This window comes from Hemitrygon akajei, chromosome 23, assembly GCF_048418815.1.
Source record: "Hemitrygon akajei chromosome 23, sHemAka1.3, whole genome shotgun sequence".
Lineage (NCBI taxonomy): Eukaryota > Metazoa > Chordata > Chondrichthyes > Myliobatiformes > Dasyatidae > Hemitrygon > Hemitrygon akajei.
This window is the reverse complement of record NC_133146.1, coordinates 21,418,834-21,439,942: the sequence shown is the minus strand read 5'-3', so window position 1 is coordinate 21,439,942 and position 21,109 is coordinate 21,418,834. Positions and strand designations below refer to the sequence as shown.

General features: G+C 43.2%; 1 protein-coding gene across 1 annotated transcript in view; it reads left to right on the top strand.

Annotated features, from left to right (window-relative positions):
* Nucleotides 1–577: 577 nt before the first annotated feature.
* hk1 (hexokinase 1) overlaps nt 578–21,109 on the top strand; it is a 70,657-nt gene continuing 50,125 nt past the window's right edge. Inside the window, exons 1-2 of the mRNA XM_073027166.1 lie at nt 578–1,062; nt 14,243–14,405. Of these exons, the coding sequence (XP_072883267.1) occupies nt 1,000–1,062; nt 14,243–14,405 (226 nt within the window). The 5' untranslated portion in view covers nt 578–999. The remainder of the gene's footprint in view (nt 1,063–14,242; nt 14,406–21,109) is intronic.

Genomic DNA, 21,109 nt, shown 5'->3' with positions numbered 1-21,109 from the left:
AGGTTGCAGATTTTGGAACTGATGGAGAAGGGAAGGTGGGGCATGGTGTTAAGTAAGGGAAGGTGGGAACAGGGTAATGGGAGCTGGGGCGAGTGTAGGAAGAACTGGGTAGATCAGGAGAGCGAAAAGGGCAGAGGGGGCGCAGTTTTCTGGAAGCCTGTGTTTATGCCCCTGGATCGTTGACCCCCCCCCCCCCCCAGGCGGAATACTGGCCCCTCTTTGGCAATACTGCAGACAGGTTTAACACAGCACACATGAAGATGGTCGTCAGGATGAGGGTGATGTGGGTTCACTTCCCCTCCCCCTCCCAGTCTGACTGGCAACTAAAATGTTCTCGGATTATAATGTGGCGTCTGTAACTCGCAGCTGGCCAGTCGCGTACTGTACAGCCGAAATTCGTTTACCTTGCCATGTTCGCTGTGGTGCAAACAAACGAATTTATTAAATCATAAACCCCACGTTGCCCGGGACGGTAGGGGGTTATTGCATTGAGCCAAATGATTTTTGAAGAGGGGGTCTTCTGGTTCAAAGTACGCGTCAGCGACGCTTGTTTGACGGCCCTGCAGACAGTTTGGTCAGATAATCGTGCGGTCCGGGATGAAACCGGCGGCGGTGTCTGGGTCCGGGCTGGGGTTGCCAACCATCGTGTTCGGACGTGAGGAACGTGCCGCGATACATCAGCCCCGCTGCCGAGTCGCTTCCTGTGCCGGCAAGGTGGGGGCAGCCACGCACAGCCCCACATTTCTCCTTCCCTTATGCAGCAAGGCTGCCTCTACAATCCGATTACAACACAGGAAGTGAATCGGTTCTGGGCTGTTGCCATCATCACTCCCAAACGGCCTCTGTATCTCGATCTGTGCCGGGGAGAAGGCAACTGTTGTGCAGAGGCGATCACTACCACCACCCCCTGCTCACCGAGGGCCGCCGTACCTGCTCCAAGTCACAGGCTGCCGCCTCTACCCTCCTCAAAGCGTGTGAGTCCCTCAGCGTCCCGGCACGATGATAGCCGCACAAGTTTTGGCCTATTTCTTCACAGAACTGAAGGCCGATCAAGTTAAAAAGGTGAGCTTCCTTGTTCACACAATTATTGCGCCAGTGGTCCCCTCCCACGAGAGTTTTAGCCCATGACATCTACTTTACTTGAATTTCCCGTTAATCGCAAAAGAAAAGCATAAAGAGAAAATGGGGGTTATCTGTTAAATTTGCATTGTTACTTTTGTAACCTGATCTGTGAGTATAATTTTGAAAGGATTTGTAATGGCTTCCTTAATCTCGCTGCAGTGTCCTTGAAACCAGCATGGCGGTGTCATTCATACTATATACAGAGAGGGGCTGTCTGTGTTAGCGGATGCTGTGTTTTATAGCATCCCGGGAGTGGTCGTGAACAAAGATCATGCCTGTGTGTGTGTGGATTCATTTATTTTTAAGCTTAGTATCGGCAGAATTCTCTGCTGGCTTTCCCCTTCTTTAGTAAGTCCCCTTCCTCCCCGCGCCTTGCGTGGGATTCCTGATTCAAGAGCGTTAACCCTTCCCCACCAAATATCATGTTAGTGTGGACATGCCAGAAAACAGCATTATACGCGAATTCCAAAACAAAATTATTTGGATGCTGGAACCCTAAAATGACAACAGGAAATACTCAGTTGGCTAAGCTGTATCAAATCCATTATTAATGGTTTGTTAATTTATCTGAATGACACTGTTTAAACTAATGTAAATGCTGTGTTTTTCTCCCTAGGAAAGATATTGCAATAAGTCACGCTAATTTAACTAACTATATTAGTTAAATTATGAAAACTGAGGGGCTAAGTGATTGCAGCTAAAAGAGTGATTGACACAGTACTGTAGTTTACTCTGAAACAGCTGGACCAAAGGATTAATGGAAAAAAATCTGATGTTCTGCTTTGCCTTGGGCCTTTTAATAACTGATGACCTCTATGCACCATCTTAATGACAGTTGTTTGTTTGCTGGATCATTTTGCCACTCCCTTTCCTTCAGGCCAAGTAGCATTTTTCTTGAAGAATGCTATTGTACTCCATGTGGCCTATTGTATGGCTGCTTGGTTTGAATGACACGCTTGATGTCATTGTGGCACGTTTCGTCCTTGCTCAACTAAATATGGCAAAAAATAAAGCCATGTTAATTATCATCTGCATTATTTAGTTTAAACCACTTCACAAACTGGAGAGAGGATTCCCCAACTTCTGACCTTTAAAGCATTTGTTAACAAGCCCATGGAGCTCAAACGGTTGGTCTGATATTGACCCAATATTATTTGTGCCTCCTGTTTAGGCTGCAAGCTCACACAGTTCTGAGATTTTTGTGTAAGATATTGTCCCTATGGAAATCCCTATGGAAAGTTCATCTGCTTGAACTTTCGTTTCCTTATTGCATCCAGAATGCTGTGTTTTCAGTGAGAAATGTACGTGACCTGTCAGCACAGCCCACCTGCAACTGTGGAGTTTCTCAGTTTTTATAATCTGTGAACAATTGCTTTCATAGAGATGGAACAGTACAAGCCCTTCAGCTCAGGATGTTCTGTGGACCTTCGAACCTACTCTTAAGGTCAATGTAATCCTTGCCTCCCACATAGCTCTCCATTTTTCTTTCGGCCATGTGCCTGAGTTTTTAAATGCCCCTAAAGTTAGCCCCTACTACCAACTGGCAGGGCATTCCACACACCCACCACTCTGTGTAAAGGACATACCTCTGCCATCCCCACTAATCTCCAGTCACCTTAAAATTACTCTTCAGTGTTAGCTGTTTCTACCCTGGGAAATTCTCTGACTATCTCTGCCTTTTATCATATTCAAACAAATAAACGGATTTGTTTTATATATTTATATCTGTAATGCAACTGAAAGGTCTGAAAGTTGTTTATTTCCATTGGATAGTAATACTGAATCCCACTAAGCATCTGAAGACAAAGTTATGAGAATTTTAAAATTTTCTCCTTCTGCCCCATCAGCTTCCAATTTGCAAAGTGGTCCTGGAGTTTTCCAACCCTGTGGCCCTGTAAGTCATCCAAGCTCACACGTGACTTTCACTGATTCATAGAATCGACTTCCCTAAACTCTTGGGGAAATCCCTACACTCTTCCTCACTTTGAAAGAGTACATGATAATTCATCCAATCAGACATCTTTGCTATAGTTCATATTAATATTAATTCCATGTCTTTGCACAACTCCACGCCTTAGAGTTCAAAATCAGTTTAACTTGGTGTTGAGCAATATTATAGCCATCTCCAGATGTCATCACATTCTCAGCAAAATATAATCTAGACTTGGTGGCGAGATTTTGCTTTGCACTAACGCTTCTTTTGCTGGTGTGAAGATCTCCAAATGTCAGCAGTAATGTGGAACCAAAGTTCATCTTCAGCATGATTTTCAGTGATCTAAGAATGAAAGTTCTAATTTACTCTCAGATATTCTAATGACCATTCTGATTTTTATTGTGATCTCAGACCAGCTTGTCAATTTTGCCTGTACACCTTACCCCAGTATTGCCGTCATCCTGATAGCCACCTTTGTGTGAGGCAGCATCAGCTTGGATGTTAGAACTGAAGTGCATGAGCACTAGGCAGTTTCAGGCTGTTGTTCCTGCATCTGACCTCTCCAGTTTCAATCTCGCTGCAGCATTAGGATAGTCCCCAAGCTCAGAGAGACAAGGTTCTTTCTATCCCTTCCTCAGCCTACAGGAGCAGGGAGAGAGGGCAGATGATGTTGGAGATTATCTCTGCAGGGACAACAACTAATAAACCATTTGCTGCACTCATAGTTATTGTCCCTGGATCGTCTCCTGGAGCCCCTTGGAGAAAGAACATGCCAGCTGGAGGTACTGTTCTTTACCAAGCTCTGGATGTTTATTGGTACAGTTCTGTCATACTGTACCTTCACATCATTCCACTCACTAAGGAGCAGTAGTTGTTTGAATACTGGTACATCCTCCTTGGGACTGGCTGTAGATCACAGCTGCTTGACTAATTTCCAGGTAATTAGATCATAGACAATAAGGTACCGGAACAGAATTAGGCCATTTGGCCCATTAAGTCTGTTCAGCCTCTCCATTTTCCCTCTCAGCCCCAGTCTCCTGCCTTCTCCCTGTATCCTTTCATGCCCTGACTAATCAAGGATCTATCAACCTCTGTGTTAAATATATCCAAAGACTTAGCTACCAAAGCCACTTGTGATAACAAATTCCAAAGATTCTCTGACTAAAGAAATTCTTCATCTCCTTTCTAAAAGGACATCCCACTATTTTGAGGCTGTGCCTCTGGTCTTAGACTCCCCCACCGTAAAAAAAACCCTCCTCTCCACATCCACTCTAATGAGGACTTTCATCATTCGATAGTTTTCAATTAGGTCACCCCTCATTCTTATGAATTACAGTGAGTAGATGCCTAGAGCTAACAAACGTTCCTCATATGACAAACATTTCAATCCTGGAATCATTTTCGTTAACCTCTTTTAAACCCTCTCCAGTTTCAGCATATCCTTTCTTAGAAAAGGGGCCCAAAACTGCTCACAATACTCCAAGTGGGGCCTCACCAGTGCTTTATAAAGACTCAACATTACATCCTTGCTTTTATATTCTAGTCCTCTTGAAATAAATGTTAACATTGCATTTGCCTTCCTCACCACCAACTCAACCTGAGAATTAACCTTTAGAGATTACTGCATGAAGACTCCCAAGTCCCTTTACACCTCGGATTTTAAAATCTTCTTTCCACTTAAAAAATAGTCTACGCTTTTATTCCTTCTACCAAAGTGCATGACCATACACTTCCCAACACTGTATTCCATCAGCCACTTCTTTGCCCGGTGTCCTAATCTAAGTCCTCCTGTAGTGTCTCCACTTCCTCAAAATTGCCTGCTCCTCCACCTGTCGTCTTATAATCTGCAGACTTTGCCGCAAACCCATCAATTCCATCATCCAAGTCATTGACACCTAACGCACCAAGAAACGGTCCCAACACAGATCCCTGTGGAACACCACTATTCACTGTGAACCAACCAGAAAAGACTCCCTTTATTTCCACTCTTTGCCCCATGCTAATCAGCCAATGCTCTATCAATGCTAGTATCTTTCCTGTAATATCATGTGCTCTTAACTGATTAAGCAGCTTCGTGTGGCAGCTTGTCAAAGACCTGAAAATCCAAGTACACAACATCCACTGATTCTCTTTTGTCTATTCTGCTTGTTATTTCTCCAAAAAACTCCAACAGATTTGTCAGGCAAGAAATTCCCTTAAGGAAACTATTTTAACTATGGCCTATTTTATCATGTGCCTCCAAGTACCCCAAAAGCACAGCCTTAACCATCAACTTCAACACCTTCCTAACCACTAAGGTCAGACTCGCAGGTCTATAATTTCCTCTTTTTCTGCCTCTCTCCGTTCTTGAAGAGTGGAGTGACATTTGCAATTTTCCAGTCCTCCGGAACCATGCCATAATCAATTGATTCTTGAAAGATTATTACTAATGCCTCCGCAATCTCTTCAGTCGCATCTTTCAGAACGCTGGAGTGTAGACAATCGAGTCCAGGTGACTTATCTACCTTCAGACCTTTCAGTTTCCCAAATCCTTTGACTTTGACTTCCCTTATCAGCCACAGTTGTCATCCTGTCTTTAGAATACTTCTTCTTTGGGATATATCTATCCTGCTGCTTTCAAATTGCTCCCAGAAATTCCAGCTCCCCTGTCATGCCTCTGTAATTCCCTTTACTCCACTGTAACATGGATGCATCTGACTAGCTTCTCCTCAGGATGATTTCTATCATATTATGATCACTAGCCCCTTGGGCTCCTTTTTCTTAAGCTCTGTAATCAATTCCAGTTCATTGCACAACACCCAAACCAGAATAGCTGATCCCCTAGTGGGCTGAATCACGAGCTGCTCTAAGAAGTCATCTCGTAGACATTCTAGAAATTCACCCTCTTGGGATCCAGCGTCAACCTGACTTTTTCCAGTCGACCTTCATATTGAAGTCTCCCATGAGTATTGTAACATTGCCCTTTTAACATGCTTTTTCTATCTCCTGTTGTAATTTGTGGACCACATCTTTACTATTGTTTGAGGATCTGTATATAACTCCCATCAGGGTCTTTTTACCCTTACAGTTCCTTAGCTCTACACGCAATGATTTGATACCTTTCGATCCTATGTCACCTCTCTCTAATGATTTGATTTCATTTTTTACCAACAAAGCCACCCCACCCCCTCTGCCTACTTGCCTGTCCTTTGGATAAAATGTGTATTGTTGGGCAGTGGGCTCACAGTGTAATCTTCCTTCAGTAGCAATTCAGTGATGCCCACAGCATCATATGTACCAATCTGTAACTGAGCTACAAGTTCATCTACCTTATTCCATGTACTACGCACATTCAAATTCAACATCTTCAGTCCTGACTGCAATTTTGCCCTATCATCAGTCTCTCCTTGCTAGGAGTCTTACTACACTCTGCCTCTGTTTGTAAACCAACTACTTCATCCTCAGCACCATCACTCCGGTTCCCACCCCCTTGATATTAAATTAGTTTAAATCCTCCTGAACAGCTTTAGCAAACCTGCCCTCAAGGATATTGGTCCCCCTCGTGTTCAGGTGTAACCTGCCCATTTTGGTACAGGTTGTACCTTCCCCAGAACAGATCCCAACGATCCATAAATCTGAGCGCCTGGCCTCTGCACCAGTTCCTCAGCCATGCGTTTATCTGCCAAGTCATCTTATTCTTGCCCTCACTGGCAATCCAGAGATTGCTACCCTGGAGGTACTTTTTTCCAGCTTTCTACCTAGCTCCCTAAAATCTCTCGTGAAACCCTTCTCAGCTTTCCTACCTATGTCATTAGTGCCAATATGTACCAAGAATTCTGGCTGCTCACCTTCCCCTTTAGAATGCTGTGGACCCAATCTACGACATCCTTGACCCTGGCACTTGGGAGGCGGTGTGTCTCCTGGGTGTCCCTACAGCGCTTATGGGTAGCAATTAAATCAGGGAATCTTCAGGAGGCCAGATTAAGAGGAGGACAAGTGATGTGAGCATTGCTTGACTAGACTAGGTAATGGGAAATGGAAGGGCTAGATTTTAAAAGGATCTGAAGAAAAGCAAGACAATTTTACACGGTATATTTATTGCACTTGTGCCATTATTACCAGTCTGGACTACAAGTGTGATTAAGTAACCAGAACTTGACACAATTAGAAATCAGGCAGCAGGCATTTGGAACATGATCTTAACTAACAGAATGGGAACTCTGAGTTCAGGACCACTGACCTAAGATATGAGTTTGGACCCCACCATGGCAGCTAGAAATTTAAGTTCAAGTCATTAAATTTGAAATAACATCTAGTCACGGTAACGGTGACTGTAGACCAACTATAATCATGCATCTCATCTAGTTCCCTAAGGTGCGCTTACCCAGCTTGGCCTTTGTGACATCTTATTGTCCTGTTGGGAGCATTTAGGGATGAAGAGTAATACAGAACTGTGTCAACAACATGCTTGTCCAATATATCTCTCCCTCAGGACAGTAATGGAATGGTGGACTTGGTAATTGGCTCAAAATCCCTGAATATACCCGAAGTCTTCTAACGGTGAAACAACCTAGACTAGTAAAGAACAAATTGCCAGGGGAATGTGGCTATGGATATGAAGCTTTTATTCCTCAGCTCATCAAATCCCTTATTTTTTCATTAGTCAATTTATGCTTCTCTGAAGTTGGTTGTTTTGGATTCATTGAGCATCTTGTACGTTCCCAAACCTCAGCAGTTGCCTCTAATCAGTTACAAGTCAAGATGTTGACTCAGTGTTCAACTGTGGACATCACGTTCACCTGGAATCTCCTGTCGTCACAACAGAACTGTAACGGGCCATCTCCCTGGGTTTTAAACACCTGACTAATAGATTCCCATACATACATTTGTTGCTGTTGTTGCTTGTGTTGTTCTGCTGAACATTGTGGGCATGCTATTTTTGCACCGGAATCAGGGGGTGATACTTGCAGGCTGTCCCCAGCACAAATGGGGTATTTCACTGTATGTTTTGATGTACATGTGATTTAAAAGTCCAGATGTGAATCTGACAAGCTCTGTTCACTTTTAGTAATTATTCTTTTGTATCAGTCTTACCATTCATTTCAATATTGTAGAGGGTATGGTTACCATATGAAGCAACTTTGTCCATTCTGTAAGTTGCGGGCAAAGTTGACTCATGGCTGTGTGTAAGAACAGAACGCGTTCATTACACTGGGCTATTCAGTACCTTCACTACATAGCTGATGGTGAGTAATTGAAATTTAATACATTGTGGAGCACTTCAGTGACGTTCCAGCACAGTCACAGATGTGTATCATTCTGATCTTGGGATAATACAGTAACTTCTGGAGCAAGGAAAAGGGACAGTGTTTGTGTGGAGAGTGTAGGTCTCAGTCCTGTTCGATATCCTTTACAACTTGACGAATGATGTCTTGTCATTCCTCTTCTATGGTGACCATGAGCCTCCTCATTAACAATGTTAAATAGTTACTGCAAACCTCCCCCCAGCATTGAGGCTAATGAAGGCAATGTACAGAAGAGTTAATCCAATTCTTGTACGGTGAAATTTGTGACAGCATTTTGCAGCTGTAGCTAGTTGCTTCCTGTTTGGTAGGAGCAAGGAATCTACAAGGTTAAAATAGTGGTTGGGTAATTTTTAACTAATTCTCAATGCATTCATAATCGCTTGTTCCAGGAAAGGTATTTCTCAAAGCCAGGCAGAGATCATCAACACTGGAAAGCTAGAAATCGTGATCAGTCAGGTTTAAAATTTATCCCTTGCATCAGCTTGGCTGAGGATAATTCTCCCTGTCAGAGAGCAGTAAAAGCATGGCAGAGGAACCATGGTCCTTTGAGACCCTCTTGTGACTAAATGAACAGGAATCTCTGCACAAAACAAGCAAAGTCTTCTTGAACAGAGGCACAGTCAGTGTACTGTAGAAAATTGACAGCGCAGAGTAAGGCTGCTGTTCAATGTCGGCCTTCAACTACTTTTGCACTATTTAATTGTGGTGTTCATATTCTTACTGTATGTACTTGAGACACTGAGAGAGGACGCTTGAATTCGTGTCAGCTCTTGACCTCAGTAATCGTAGAAATGAATGGGAGTGTAGCATCGCTTTACAGTGCCTGCTGTCAATTGCTGGCTGTTGGTTTAATTCCCACCGCTGCCTGTGAGGAGTTTGTACGTTCTTCCTGTGACCTTGTGGGTGTCTGTAGGTGCTCCGGTTTCCTCCCATGTTCCAAAGATGTACATTTTGGCTCAGTGAGTTGTGAGCATACAGTGCTGGCAACACTTGTGGGCTGCCCAGCGCAATCCTCGCTGATTTGACACAAAACTGTGTATTTCATTGCATTTTTTTATGTGCATGTGACATTTAATCACATTTTCCTGTAGCCTATTCTCTCTCTCATGCCCATTAATGATGGTTTATTCTCCAACCATCTGCCCACACTATTGGCAATTCGCAGTGGCCAATTAACCTACCAAGTTTTCTTGGGAAAACCAAATCACATGGGGTAAAACCCATGTAGTCATGAAGGAAGAGTGCGTGAAGCAAGAAGACTGCATCTCAGTCAGTACGGGGACTGTCATACATTAGCACCCATATTGGCCTAAAGCATTCGAGGTTTCTCCCTCCTTTATCCTTTCAGATGGAGTTCCTGATTGATATCACTCTATAGAAGGAAACATTTTCTCAGCTCCACGTGAACTTTTCTGTCATCTACTGTACCTGGTTGTTGAACCCCTCTGAGTTCCTCTGTCTAGGCCCATCAGCCTCCTTTGTTTTAAAGAAATCTCCAGCCTCAATCCTGCCAACATCTCCATAAATATCTTTTACATCTTGTTGGATGATGTCTCGTCATTCCTCTTCTATGGTGAGCTTGAGCCTCCAAATTAGCGATGTTAAGAAGTTCCAACAAACTAACCCCAGCATTGAGGATAAAGAAGGCAAGCACTCACCTGTCCTTTTAGTCACTTTACGGATGTGTCCTGCTACCTTTCAGTGTCTTCAGACATGGACTACCAGTTCTCCGTCCAGTGTTCCCACAACCTATGGACTCACTTTCAAGGACTCTTCATCTCGTTCTCTACTTGCTTATTTATTTATTATTATTGTTTGGTTTTATATTTGCACAGTTTGCTGTCTTTTGCACATTAGTTGTTTGTCCACCCTGTTGAGTGCAGTCTTTCATTGATTCTGTTATGGTTGTTGGATTTACTGAATATGCCTGCAAGAAAGTGAATCTCAGGGTTGTAGATGGTGTGTATGTTCTTTGATCATAAATTTACTTTGGTCTTTGAAATGTCCTTTGGTTTGTTGCACTTTTTCTTGCCTTGTTGCAAATCCACGCTGTAAAACACACAGTTGTATTAAATCACAGTCCCAGCTTTTCTATGCAACTGACCTGGCCATTAATCAGTCCCTCTCTGAAAACACTTCCCTCATGGCCAGCTTTTGTAGAATTTGCAAACATTCTTATCATTTGCAAACATTCTATACTCATTTATTAGTCATTATATATTGGAAAAGGCAAGGGACTAAGACATGGACCCTGTTGAACTGCCTTCCTGTCACACAAACCCTGACAACCATTGCATTTGTTACCTGCCATTGAGATTATTTCAGAGCCAATTTGTCATTTTTTTTCTTGGGACTTTTTACTTTTTTGACCAGTCTACTGAGTGGAGTTCTATCAATAACCTCATTTGAAATCCATGCAGATTCCATCAAAAGTAAATATTAACCCTCACCTCCTCAGTGTAACAATTGAAAGAAACCTTCAATTAACTTGAACTTTCCTGTTCTAGTTGAGTGCAGCTCAATTCTCCTCTCTACCTTACCCTGACTGAGAACATACTGTCTAGCTGTCCAAGGGACCTGCTTGGTTCTCACCTGAATGGAGTCTGCAGGTTCCCTTTGTCTACAATGATTTCTCCTGGGTTTTGCAGTTCCCTCGCACTTTCGTTTAGACCATAAGGCATAGGAGCAGAATTATGCCATTTGGCCCATCGAGTCTGCTCTGTCATTCCATCATGGCTGATTTATTATCCCTCTCAATCCCACTCTCCTGCCTGCTCTCCATAACCTTTGACGCTCTTACTAATCAAGAACCTGTCAACCTCCACTTTAAATGTGCTGCATAACTTGGCCTCCATAGCCATCTGTGGCAATGAATTCCACAGATTTACCATGCTCTGGCTAAAGAAGTTTTTCCTCATAAAGTGACGTCCTTATATTCTGAGGCAGTGCCCTCTGGTCCTTGAATCTCCCATTGTAGAAAACATCATGGTTGGGATTAAAGTACGTGTTTGTATACAGAATTGTTTGTGGAAAACCACGCTTCTGGGAATTCTCTTGCGTGCCACATGTTCGCTTGCGCCATGACTCTCACTGATGCCCAGTTGAATTTGTACCCCTCTCGATCTTCATGGGGCGTCACTTCCAAGAAATTTCTTTAAAGTGTTCACATGAAATGGATGCCAATGGAACTTCATACGCAGATGTCTACGAGGTCAACAACACACCAACCAAGTGGGTTGGTCTTCCGTGCATTCAAAATATCTTAGAAATGACAGCCCGGCTGCTCCAAGAACATTGAATGTCGGTGGCACGAAAGCCAACAGCAATGTTGAGGAGAGTGCTTTGCAGACCAGAAGAACAAACCAAGCTGTTGGAAAAGACTGATGTGGTCTTCAAAATCCAAGTGGGGACTGCAGCAAATATTATGTTGGCCAGATTGGAAGAAAACTATTGTCAAGGATCCATGAACATCAACTGGCTGTTAAGCCGCATGACCAACTCTCCCTCGTCTCTACCCATGAAGATCGAGAGGGGCACAAATTTGCCCGGGCATCAGTGAAAGTCATGGTGCAAGCAAACATGCGCTTGCAAGAGAATTCCCAGAGCGTAGTTTTCCTTGAACAATTCTGTAATCAAAGATGTAGATCTTGATCCTATTTGAGCCAATGCGGGCAAAATTCTAGACCCCAACAGGCGAAGTTCGCCACACAACCAGTCAGCGACGAGATTTCCTCCTCAAATCACAGCTGAGTTTCCAAAGTGACAGCCAGTCAATTGATTGATGAGTGTATAAAGGCCAAGCATTTGGAGGTCACACCACAGTTAACAGTGCACTGATGATATCTCCTCGCATGGTGACGGAATGTTTCACAATGATGAAACGTTGGCAAGTAAATCACCAAGATCAGGCAACAACTCAACCCGACCATCAAACACCTACACATTTTCCGAATTAATTCCAGGAAACATCCTCTCCATGTCCACTCTATCTAGGCCTTTCAATATTTGGTAGGTTTCAATGCGATTTCTCCCTTCATTCTTCTAAACTCCAGAATACAGGCCCTGAGCCATCAAACACTCTTCGTATGATAATGCAACTCAATGTTCCCAATCTGAGCTGCTTGTTAGGTTAATTGGCCGTGGCAAGTATTGGTCGCTGATGTGAGAGTCAAGGGATGTGAATACGCATGTGGGAGAGCATAATTTACAAGTGGATGAATGGGATTGCTGCCAGAAGCTAGCATATTCTAGATGGGCTGCATGGCTTACTGTAGCACAAAATGTGAACTTTGTAAATATAGGGCTACCTGACCCCATACCACTTGTTTGGAAACTTGCCCTTGTTGCCCTTTATCCATTGGGTTTGAAATGCAGTGGGAAGGAGGTGTGTTGGCGCTTTAGTTGTACATAGTCTTGTTCAGGTCCTACTTGGAGCACCGTGGGCGTGCATTGCTGTTGGAGATGCATTGGTCTCCATTTACAGCAGTAACATAAACTCCCACAGTGAGAAATTCAGACGTAGAGAGATAGTTGGATTTTGGAACAGAACTGTTTTTTGGAAGGCCTTGGACACACAGAAGCCAGCTGAGCAGAGCCTGGATTAATGTTGTCAAAGTGAGATGACCCACTGAAGAACAATTGCATCTTTATTAGATGAAGATCATTTCCACTGATTGAATTGAATCAGAGTCTAATTGTTCTCCATGTGCCATTGCATTAAGTAATTATTAAGTCCGTCTTCAAGATCAAGTTTATTGTCATTCTACCATACACATATCTACCGCCAAACGAAACAATGTTCCTCCAGACCAAGGTGCACAACACTACATATAACTCACACCCATAACATATAAAATAATATTACCACAAATAAGTTGACAAAAATAAGATGCATATATGATACAAGTTTAAAAAGTAAACAGTAAATAGTCTGACCTCAGGGATTGGGAAGGCGTTGGAGTTGATTGTTAAGGTTGTAGTTTCAGTGTACTTGGCGGCACATGGCAAAATAGGCTGTAGTTAGCATTGTTTCCTTGAGGGGAAATCTAGCCTGACAAATCTGTTAGAATTCTTTGAAGAAATAACAAGCAGGTTAGACAAAGAATCAGTGGATGTTGTGTACTTGGATTTTCAGAAGGCCTTTGACAAGGTGCCACACATGAAGCTGCTTAACAAGAGCCCAAGGTATTACAGGAAAGGTACTAGCACGGAATTGATGGTGGTGTTAAAATGGGGGAATAGGGAGTGGGGTGGCCTTTCTTGCCTCAGTCTCTTCAGGAAATGGAGATGCTCTGTGCTTTTTCCACCAAAGAGGTGGTGTTGAGGGATCAGGTGAGATCATCCATTATGTGCACTCCCAGAATCTTGGTGCTCTAACTCTCTCCACAGAGGAGCTGTGTATACAGTCAGCCTGCAACTTCCTAAACTCTTTGACCTTGTCAATGTTGAGACTCAGGTTGTCGTGCTGACACTATTCTACCAGTTGCTCTGCCTCTCGGTATGCAGTCTTGTCATTGTCGTTGAGACCAGCTGCTGTTGTGTCATCAGTTTGATGACTTAGTTTGAACTGGATATAGCAATGCAGTCAAGCATCAGCAACGTGAACAGTAGAGGGCTGAGCATGCCTCTGGAGAAGTGTAGAAGTGTTTCTGCCAATATGGATTGATTGATTACACACGCATATATTTATAATTTTCTATTTGAAGTCACAGGGGAGCATATTGCACCTTTGCACTGTGCACTTCACAAGGTGTAAGACAGCTCCTAGAAGAGTGAAGATCTTGGATGTCAAAGGGATGTGGTGGATCCTCCCAATTCATGTGCCACCATAGAATGAGTGAACCACTTTGTTTTAAATTCCTCTTGTTCTTGGCTGTAACTAAAACATTGTTTTCTTCAACAGATTGACAAATATCTATATGCAGCACGCCTGTCAGATGAAACTCTGCTTGATGTGATGGCACGGTTCAGGACGGAGATGGAGAAAGGACTAGGAAAGGACACAAATCCAACAGCAGCAGTCAAAATGTTGCCCACTTTTGTTAGATCGACTCCTGATGGATCAGGTGAGATGCTCTCTGTACAGAATTCATCTTGCAATGTTAGATGTTCTGCATCTCCTGTTTGGGAAGGTGTAGTGGATGGAGAGGTATGTTAAATGAGGAGGAGAATGTACATTGGTGGTAACATTGTGTTGGGAGGGGTAACCTGATAGAAGGATATAAAATTATGAGGCATAGATAGGGTATCTTTATTCTCCTCAGAGGAAAATTTTAAAGTAGTTGTGTGAGGCAAGATTTTGTTTACAGAGTAGTAGATACCTAGATGTGCTGCTTGCCGAGATGGTAAAGCAACATTTAAGAGGCATTTAGACAGACTCCTGAACAGGAAGGAAGTCAGGGAACAAGAAATAATCTACAGGAGGAACTTGGATCAGGCAGCAGTGATGTGGGGGTTGGATGGAAGGAATTGTTTTGAATTGGAAACCCTGTAGATAACTTGATGGTAGATAATTTCTCATAATAATAATTTCGATGGGGAGGAAGGTACAGCTGCCTGAATGACCAAGACATCTGATGTGGAAAGTGTTAGAGCAGATGGAAAGAAGCTGCAGAACATGGGACAATGGAAAATAGCCCTCATTGGGCGTCATGGGGGATGAGGGCTCCTGCAGTAAATCTGTGGGCTTGCTGAGGATAGTGGTGCCCTGAGGTGGAGATAAGGAAATGGAAGAACCCATTAGGGACCGTGTGAAGGCAAGAGCAAAGATGACATTGGCAACAAGGGTGACTGAGTGTGTGGGATGCATTGCCAACACAGTCATCAGTTTAATGGAGAAAGAGACTGGGGCTGTGTGTGTTCCTGTGATGGCATCTTTGATTTACAGAAAATGACCCATAGGAGAGCTTCAGTGTGAACACATTTTCAGCCCAGTGAAAGAGATAATGAGGGGAATTGGTTGGGTCAGAAGTAGAGAGCCCCCAGATAATCTTGGTGTGTCTTGGTGGTGTACAGGGAGAGAATATCCGTGGAAAAGGGTCTGGGAGTTATTAAAGTGGTGGAGGGCTAGTGTGATTGAGTTCAGAAACTATGGGGCCCATTCTGTGGTACAGACTGTCCTGGAAGAAGTCAAAGCGAATAGAATCAATTCCATCAAAAGCAGCTTAGATATAATTTTGATACTTGGCCCAATTTCTTCTCAAGGTCAATGATATACTCTGCCATTGAGGTTTTCTCCACCTGTTGTTTGGTTGCGATGTGGGCTAGTCATTACTGGCTGATTGCTATGCCTACTCAATACCACCAGTATTGTTTTTGGATGGTAAAAAGTGGACGTGTGGATGACTTACTGCCTGGTAAGTTTTTGTGCGTTGTGCAGAAGTCCCACGATATCTGGCTGGAAGAGCCACGATAGCTAGCGATGTGTATTTGTCCAGGTTTGGATTGATCATTAGCATTCATGTTAAGAACCAGGTTATGTTACTGGCAGGTAAAGACAGCTGCCGTACACACACGTGTTGCCGATCTTCTGTTGAATTGGACTGAAAGGATTGGTCTAACATAGGGGGTGGCAAAGAAAATCTGTTGATAAGTGGCATGCAGTGCCATCCCTTGATTTGGTAAACTCCATCCGTAGTAAAAAGATACAGAATGCTTTATTGCTCAAATGAAACAGTTGAATGATTTTCTACAACTTGAGCTTAGCGAGATGTTTTCACAAGAAAAGTCTCACGGCGACAGCTGGGTGGTTGCACGTAACATTGGGTGGTACATTCTGAAATCCTTGCAGACCTGGAGTACGCATCAGTATTTGGATAGTAAACAATTACATTAATAACACTATTTAGAGATTATGTTATCTTTCAATTTTTAAAAGATTAATAATTTTGAACAGGTTTTTTAAAATGCATAATTTATTTCAATCTGTCAATAGCAAAGCAGTGAATAAACAACAGGACTCAACCCTTTTCCTTAAAGTCCATAATTATTCTTACTAATTCACAAATCAATGATAATCTGTGCTTGTGCATGTGAGAGCAGGTATTTATGAAGATCATCACTAATTTGGGCACATCCTTTCGAAAAGGTTTGCTGCCCCTTGTCTAATCGGTTCCACGCGGGGATAAATTTAAAAGACCATTATTGTTCCAAACGGTGGGTCAGTCAGGAGGGAGGAGTAGAAATATCGGGTTGTGACGGGTCCTTGCAGAAGGGTGCAGGGGGTAGGGTAGAGTTAATGTGCCCGGTTCTGGAGAGTGAATAGGCTGAACAATGCATCATTATTTGGTTGTTTGGCAAACTTCTTACAATTGTTGAGCTGTTTGGAAGGAGTGCACTGTGAATATTCATAGACAAGTGGCACCTGGATGAATTAGGTGTAAAGTTAAACATTTGAACACTAACTCAAATTAATTCCCTCCATTCTCATTTCCTTGTATTGTTACCAGATTTCTATTGCTCAATTATACTTTTGCACCTTATCTCACTGTTTAAATCCAATCCTGACAGCTAGGCTCCATTGGCCTTCCCCTGCCTTTGCTGACTCACGTCACCTCACTGCACAGAACCAGATTTTAAGCGAGCAACTCGCTGTTTGTTCTCTTTCATTCACAGATTATTAATGCAATTAAAATGACTGCGGCTGATAGCCTCTTGGAGTGGGCTGTCAGGTTAATAACTGGAACACTTATCATTTGCATAGTTACTCTTACCGATGATGTTGCATGCTGGATGTTGTGTACTGCAAGGTCACATTGTTGGAAATTCTGACATCACTGAGAGAAGGAAAAGCTATATTGGATTTGTGTTATATTATACTCATAATCCGCTGCAGATTTTTGCCACTGTAGTTATTTTATCCTGTTTAGGTTATGCATTGGACAATTTTATATATCTGTTAGCATATTTCATATTCTCTGTGCAGCAGCATTTGGGAGGGGCTGTGGTTAGGAGAAGGATCAATTACAATACACTTCAGAGAGATTCTCACAACTGTCTTGGGAATTGTTAGCCAATACCTCTCTTAAAATGAGTGAGATTAGGTCCTCTGTCTTTATCATGTTTTCTTTGTTCGCTGTTTCCACTTTGTTAATCATATCTTTGAAATGTTTTCCAATTCATGAGCTCCCAGGATAAGCTTGAACATTGGAGGGAGTGGGCAGAGTTCCACCCTGGAAACTGGATGACGGTAGCACCTGACGATTCAAAGGAGCACGCCTCCATGGGGCTGAATACTTCAAACCTAGCCAGTGGCCAGAGCCTGTATTGCAGCTTTCTGCTGGGTGACTGGGAGCCAGCAGATATCCTTTCTGCCTCGTGTTATTTTTCTCTACTCAGTGGGATGCCTGTTTTGCCTGGGGTATACATAAGAAATTGGAGAAGGAGTTGGTAATCTGGCCTGTCGGGCCTGTTCCGCCTTTCAATAAAATCATGGCAGATCTGGTTATGGATTCAGCTGCACCTACCTGCCTTTTCTCCATAATCCTTAATTACCCTGCTAGGCAAAAATCTATCGAGCTATGCTTTAAATATATATAATGAGTTTCCCTCTACTGCTTCCTTGGGCAGAGAATTTCACAGATCTGCATCTGCAAACCAATCTTTCACGACTCATGCTTAAGTGCTCTATGCAACAGCATGCTGCAATTATTCACTATTTAAATAATAATCTTCTTCTTCCTGGCAGAGTGGATGACCTCATATTTATCGTTGCCAGACGCTTGCCCACTCGCTACAAGTCACTACTTAGGTAGAGTGATACTGGATCCCCAGTAAACACTGTCAGTTTAACCCATGCAATCCCGGGCATACAGATGCCAGGTAATGCTGTTTCAAATTTTGCATCCTCTGCAAAATTTGCCATTCCACTTAATGTAGTGTCATCAGCAAATTTATTAATTTATTGACATACAGCATGGAGTAGGTCCTTCTGGTCTTCTGAGCCGCGCTGCCCAGTAACGCCCTGATTTAACCCTGGCCTAATCATGGGACAGTTTGCAATGACCAGTTAACCTACCAACCAGTAGGTCTTTGGAATGTGGGAGGAAACCGGAGCACCCGGAGGAAACCCACGTGGTCAGGGGAGAATGAACAGGCAGCGATGGGAATTGAACCTGGGTCACTGGTACTATAAAACGTTGTGCTCATCGTTACGCTACCGTGCTGCCCTATTTAGACACTGCACTCATTATACCCTCAAAGAATTAAAACAGGACCTAGCCTGCCTTTGTTTTCTAAATTATTTAGATTAGATTAGATTCAACTTTATTGTCATTGTGCCAAGTACAGATACAAAGCCAAATGAAATGCAGTTAGCATCTAACCAGAAATGCAAAGAATAGTGTTATTTACAAAATAACTGTGAATAAAAAGTGCTACAGCACACAAATATAAAAGTATTGAGACAGTACAATATGGTGCAATACTGCTTAGCACTGTGATGTGAGGTTCAGCAGCGTCACAACCTCAGGGAAGAAGCTCTTCCTGTGCCTGCTGGTGCGGGAGCGGAGGCTCCTGTAGTGCCTACCAGATGGGAGGAGAGTAATCTTCCCATTTTGTTTTATTTTCCCTTTTACTATTGATTCAGCCCATCTGCTCTATACTCTATTCCAGCAGGTATTTCTCTGTAATTTTTTATTTGTCTTTCCCATGCCCTTGATTTCCTGAAGTCAGCAATAAACCTGACAACAAGCGATCCTTGAGATGTGAAGCAAATTAGATCATCGGAGGAAACCCTTGTGATTACAGGGGAAACATGCACACCCTGTACATCCAGGTAATCCCAAAGCCTTGCAGTATCAAGGTGAGAGGCTACAGCATTCCTTCCTGGATCTAGAACTAGCCATGTGCTCCAAGTAAATCCCTCGCTTTTGAGATCTGCTCTGGCTGCGCGTCCATTGATGTCCTCTCATCACCAAAAGCCAAGCTTCCACGTAGTGTAATGGTCTCTGTGAGCTTTCAGAACCCTTGAGAACTTTGAGGCTCAGGAGACTGCAGAGTGCCTGTAGCTTGTAGAAAGGACGTCATAAATCATTAGCACAACTTAGAAATATAGCTTCTGCTTCTGTTGCCCTTTGGATATCATGATTAGTGTTTTAGAGCTGTCTGTTAACTCCTAGGAGTTAAAGGTCCTCTCCTTCAGTTCCTCCAGCACACTTACCCAACCTCTAACCTTTAGTCCATAACTCTAGCACAGGTTTTGCTCTATTGCAAAAGAGCAAATTAAACACTTCTATTGAGCTGGTGTGATTTGTACATAAAACATTTAGAGTCCTGTATTACACACAGAAGTATTGTTCTATGCTATCGACTTTGTAGCCCCTGATGTCTACAGCAAGCAGCCCAAAAGTCTTCTTGGGTGTATTACTCTCTGCTCCCTTTTAACACAGTCAGCAAATTGCATTTGGGCCTCAGAACAGAGCTTGTGTCTTGGGCTTGGCTGCTGTCTGTACACATGGGATGTCAGTAAGTGGAATATAAAACCTCCCTCAGATGGGAAACGGCAGCTGATGACGAGGGCAAGTGACCATAATGCTGTGTGTAGGAGTGGATCTATATGAGAATCGGTGGGTTCAGCAGTGTAAAACAGGTTGCAGATTCTTGTATGTCAGGCAGGCACAGGCGAGTTACAATCGAAAGGGAGAATGTGGATGTAAAGGGGTTAACCGGGCCTGTTCTTGTAAACACAGTCTGCCCACTCAGCAGCAGGTCTGGTGAAGTGTTAATCTGCACTGACTGAAGGTACAGAAGCTCCTGTCCATCACAGCGTTTGTGGAGTGTGCTGCCTTTGTGCTCAGAACTTGTGGAGAGCTCAGCATTTCCCAACAGGCTTGTTTAAGACCATAAGAAATAGGAGCAGAATCAAGCCGACCGTCCCATCGAGTGCTCCGCCTTCTCATCACAGCTGATTCATTTTCCTTCTCAATCCCATTCTCCTGCCTTCTCCCCATAACTTTGATGTCCTTACTAATCAAGAACCTATCAACCTTTGCTTTACATATACCCAGTGACTTGGCCTCCACAAGCAATGAATTCCACAGATTCAATACCGTCTCTTGTAATCCCTCTATTCTGAGGCTGTGCCCTCTGGTCCCAGATTCACGCAGTATAGGAAACATCCTCTTCACATCTACTGTATCCAGGCCTTTTTGATTTTTGATAGGTTTCAATGAGATTCTCCTCTCCTCCCCCCCCCATTCTTCTAAACTCCAGTGAGTACAGCTCAGAGCCTTCAAATGCTCCTCATACGTTAACCCTTTCATTCCCAGAATCATTTTCATGAACCTCCTCTGGACCTTCTCCAATGCCAGCACTTCCTTTCTTAGATAAGGGGCTCAAAACTGCTCACATACATCATGCCTTATAAAGCCTCAGCATTACCCCCTTCCTTTTGTATTCTAGTTCTCTAGAAATGAACGCTGACATTGTAATTGCCTTTCTTACCACCAGTTCAATCTGCGAGTTAACCTTTAGGGAATCCAGCATGAAGACTCTCAATCCCTTTGCATCTCTGATTTTTGAATTTTCTGTCCAGTTAGAAAATAATTAATGTCTTTATTTCTTCCATGAAAGTGCATGATCATACACTTCTCTACACCTTAGTCCAGCTGCCACTACTTTGTCCATTCTCCCAATTAGTCCAGGTCCTTCTGTCAGGCTCCCTATTTACTCAACGCTACCTGCCTGTCCTATTGTCAGTGGAAGTGCAGTAAATGATGAGCCTCACTGATGTGAGATGAATTTGGAACTTGTGTAGTTGGAAGGATGTAGC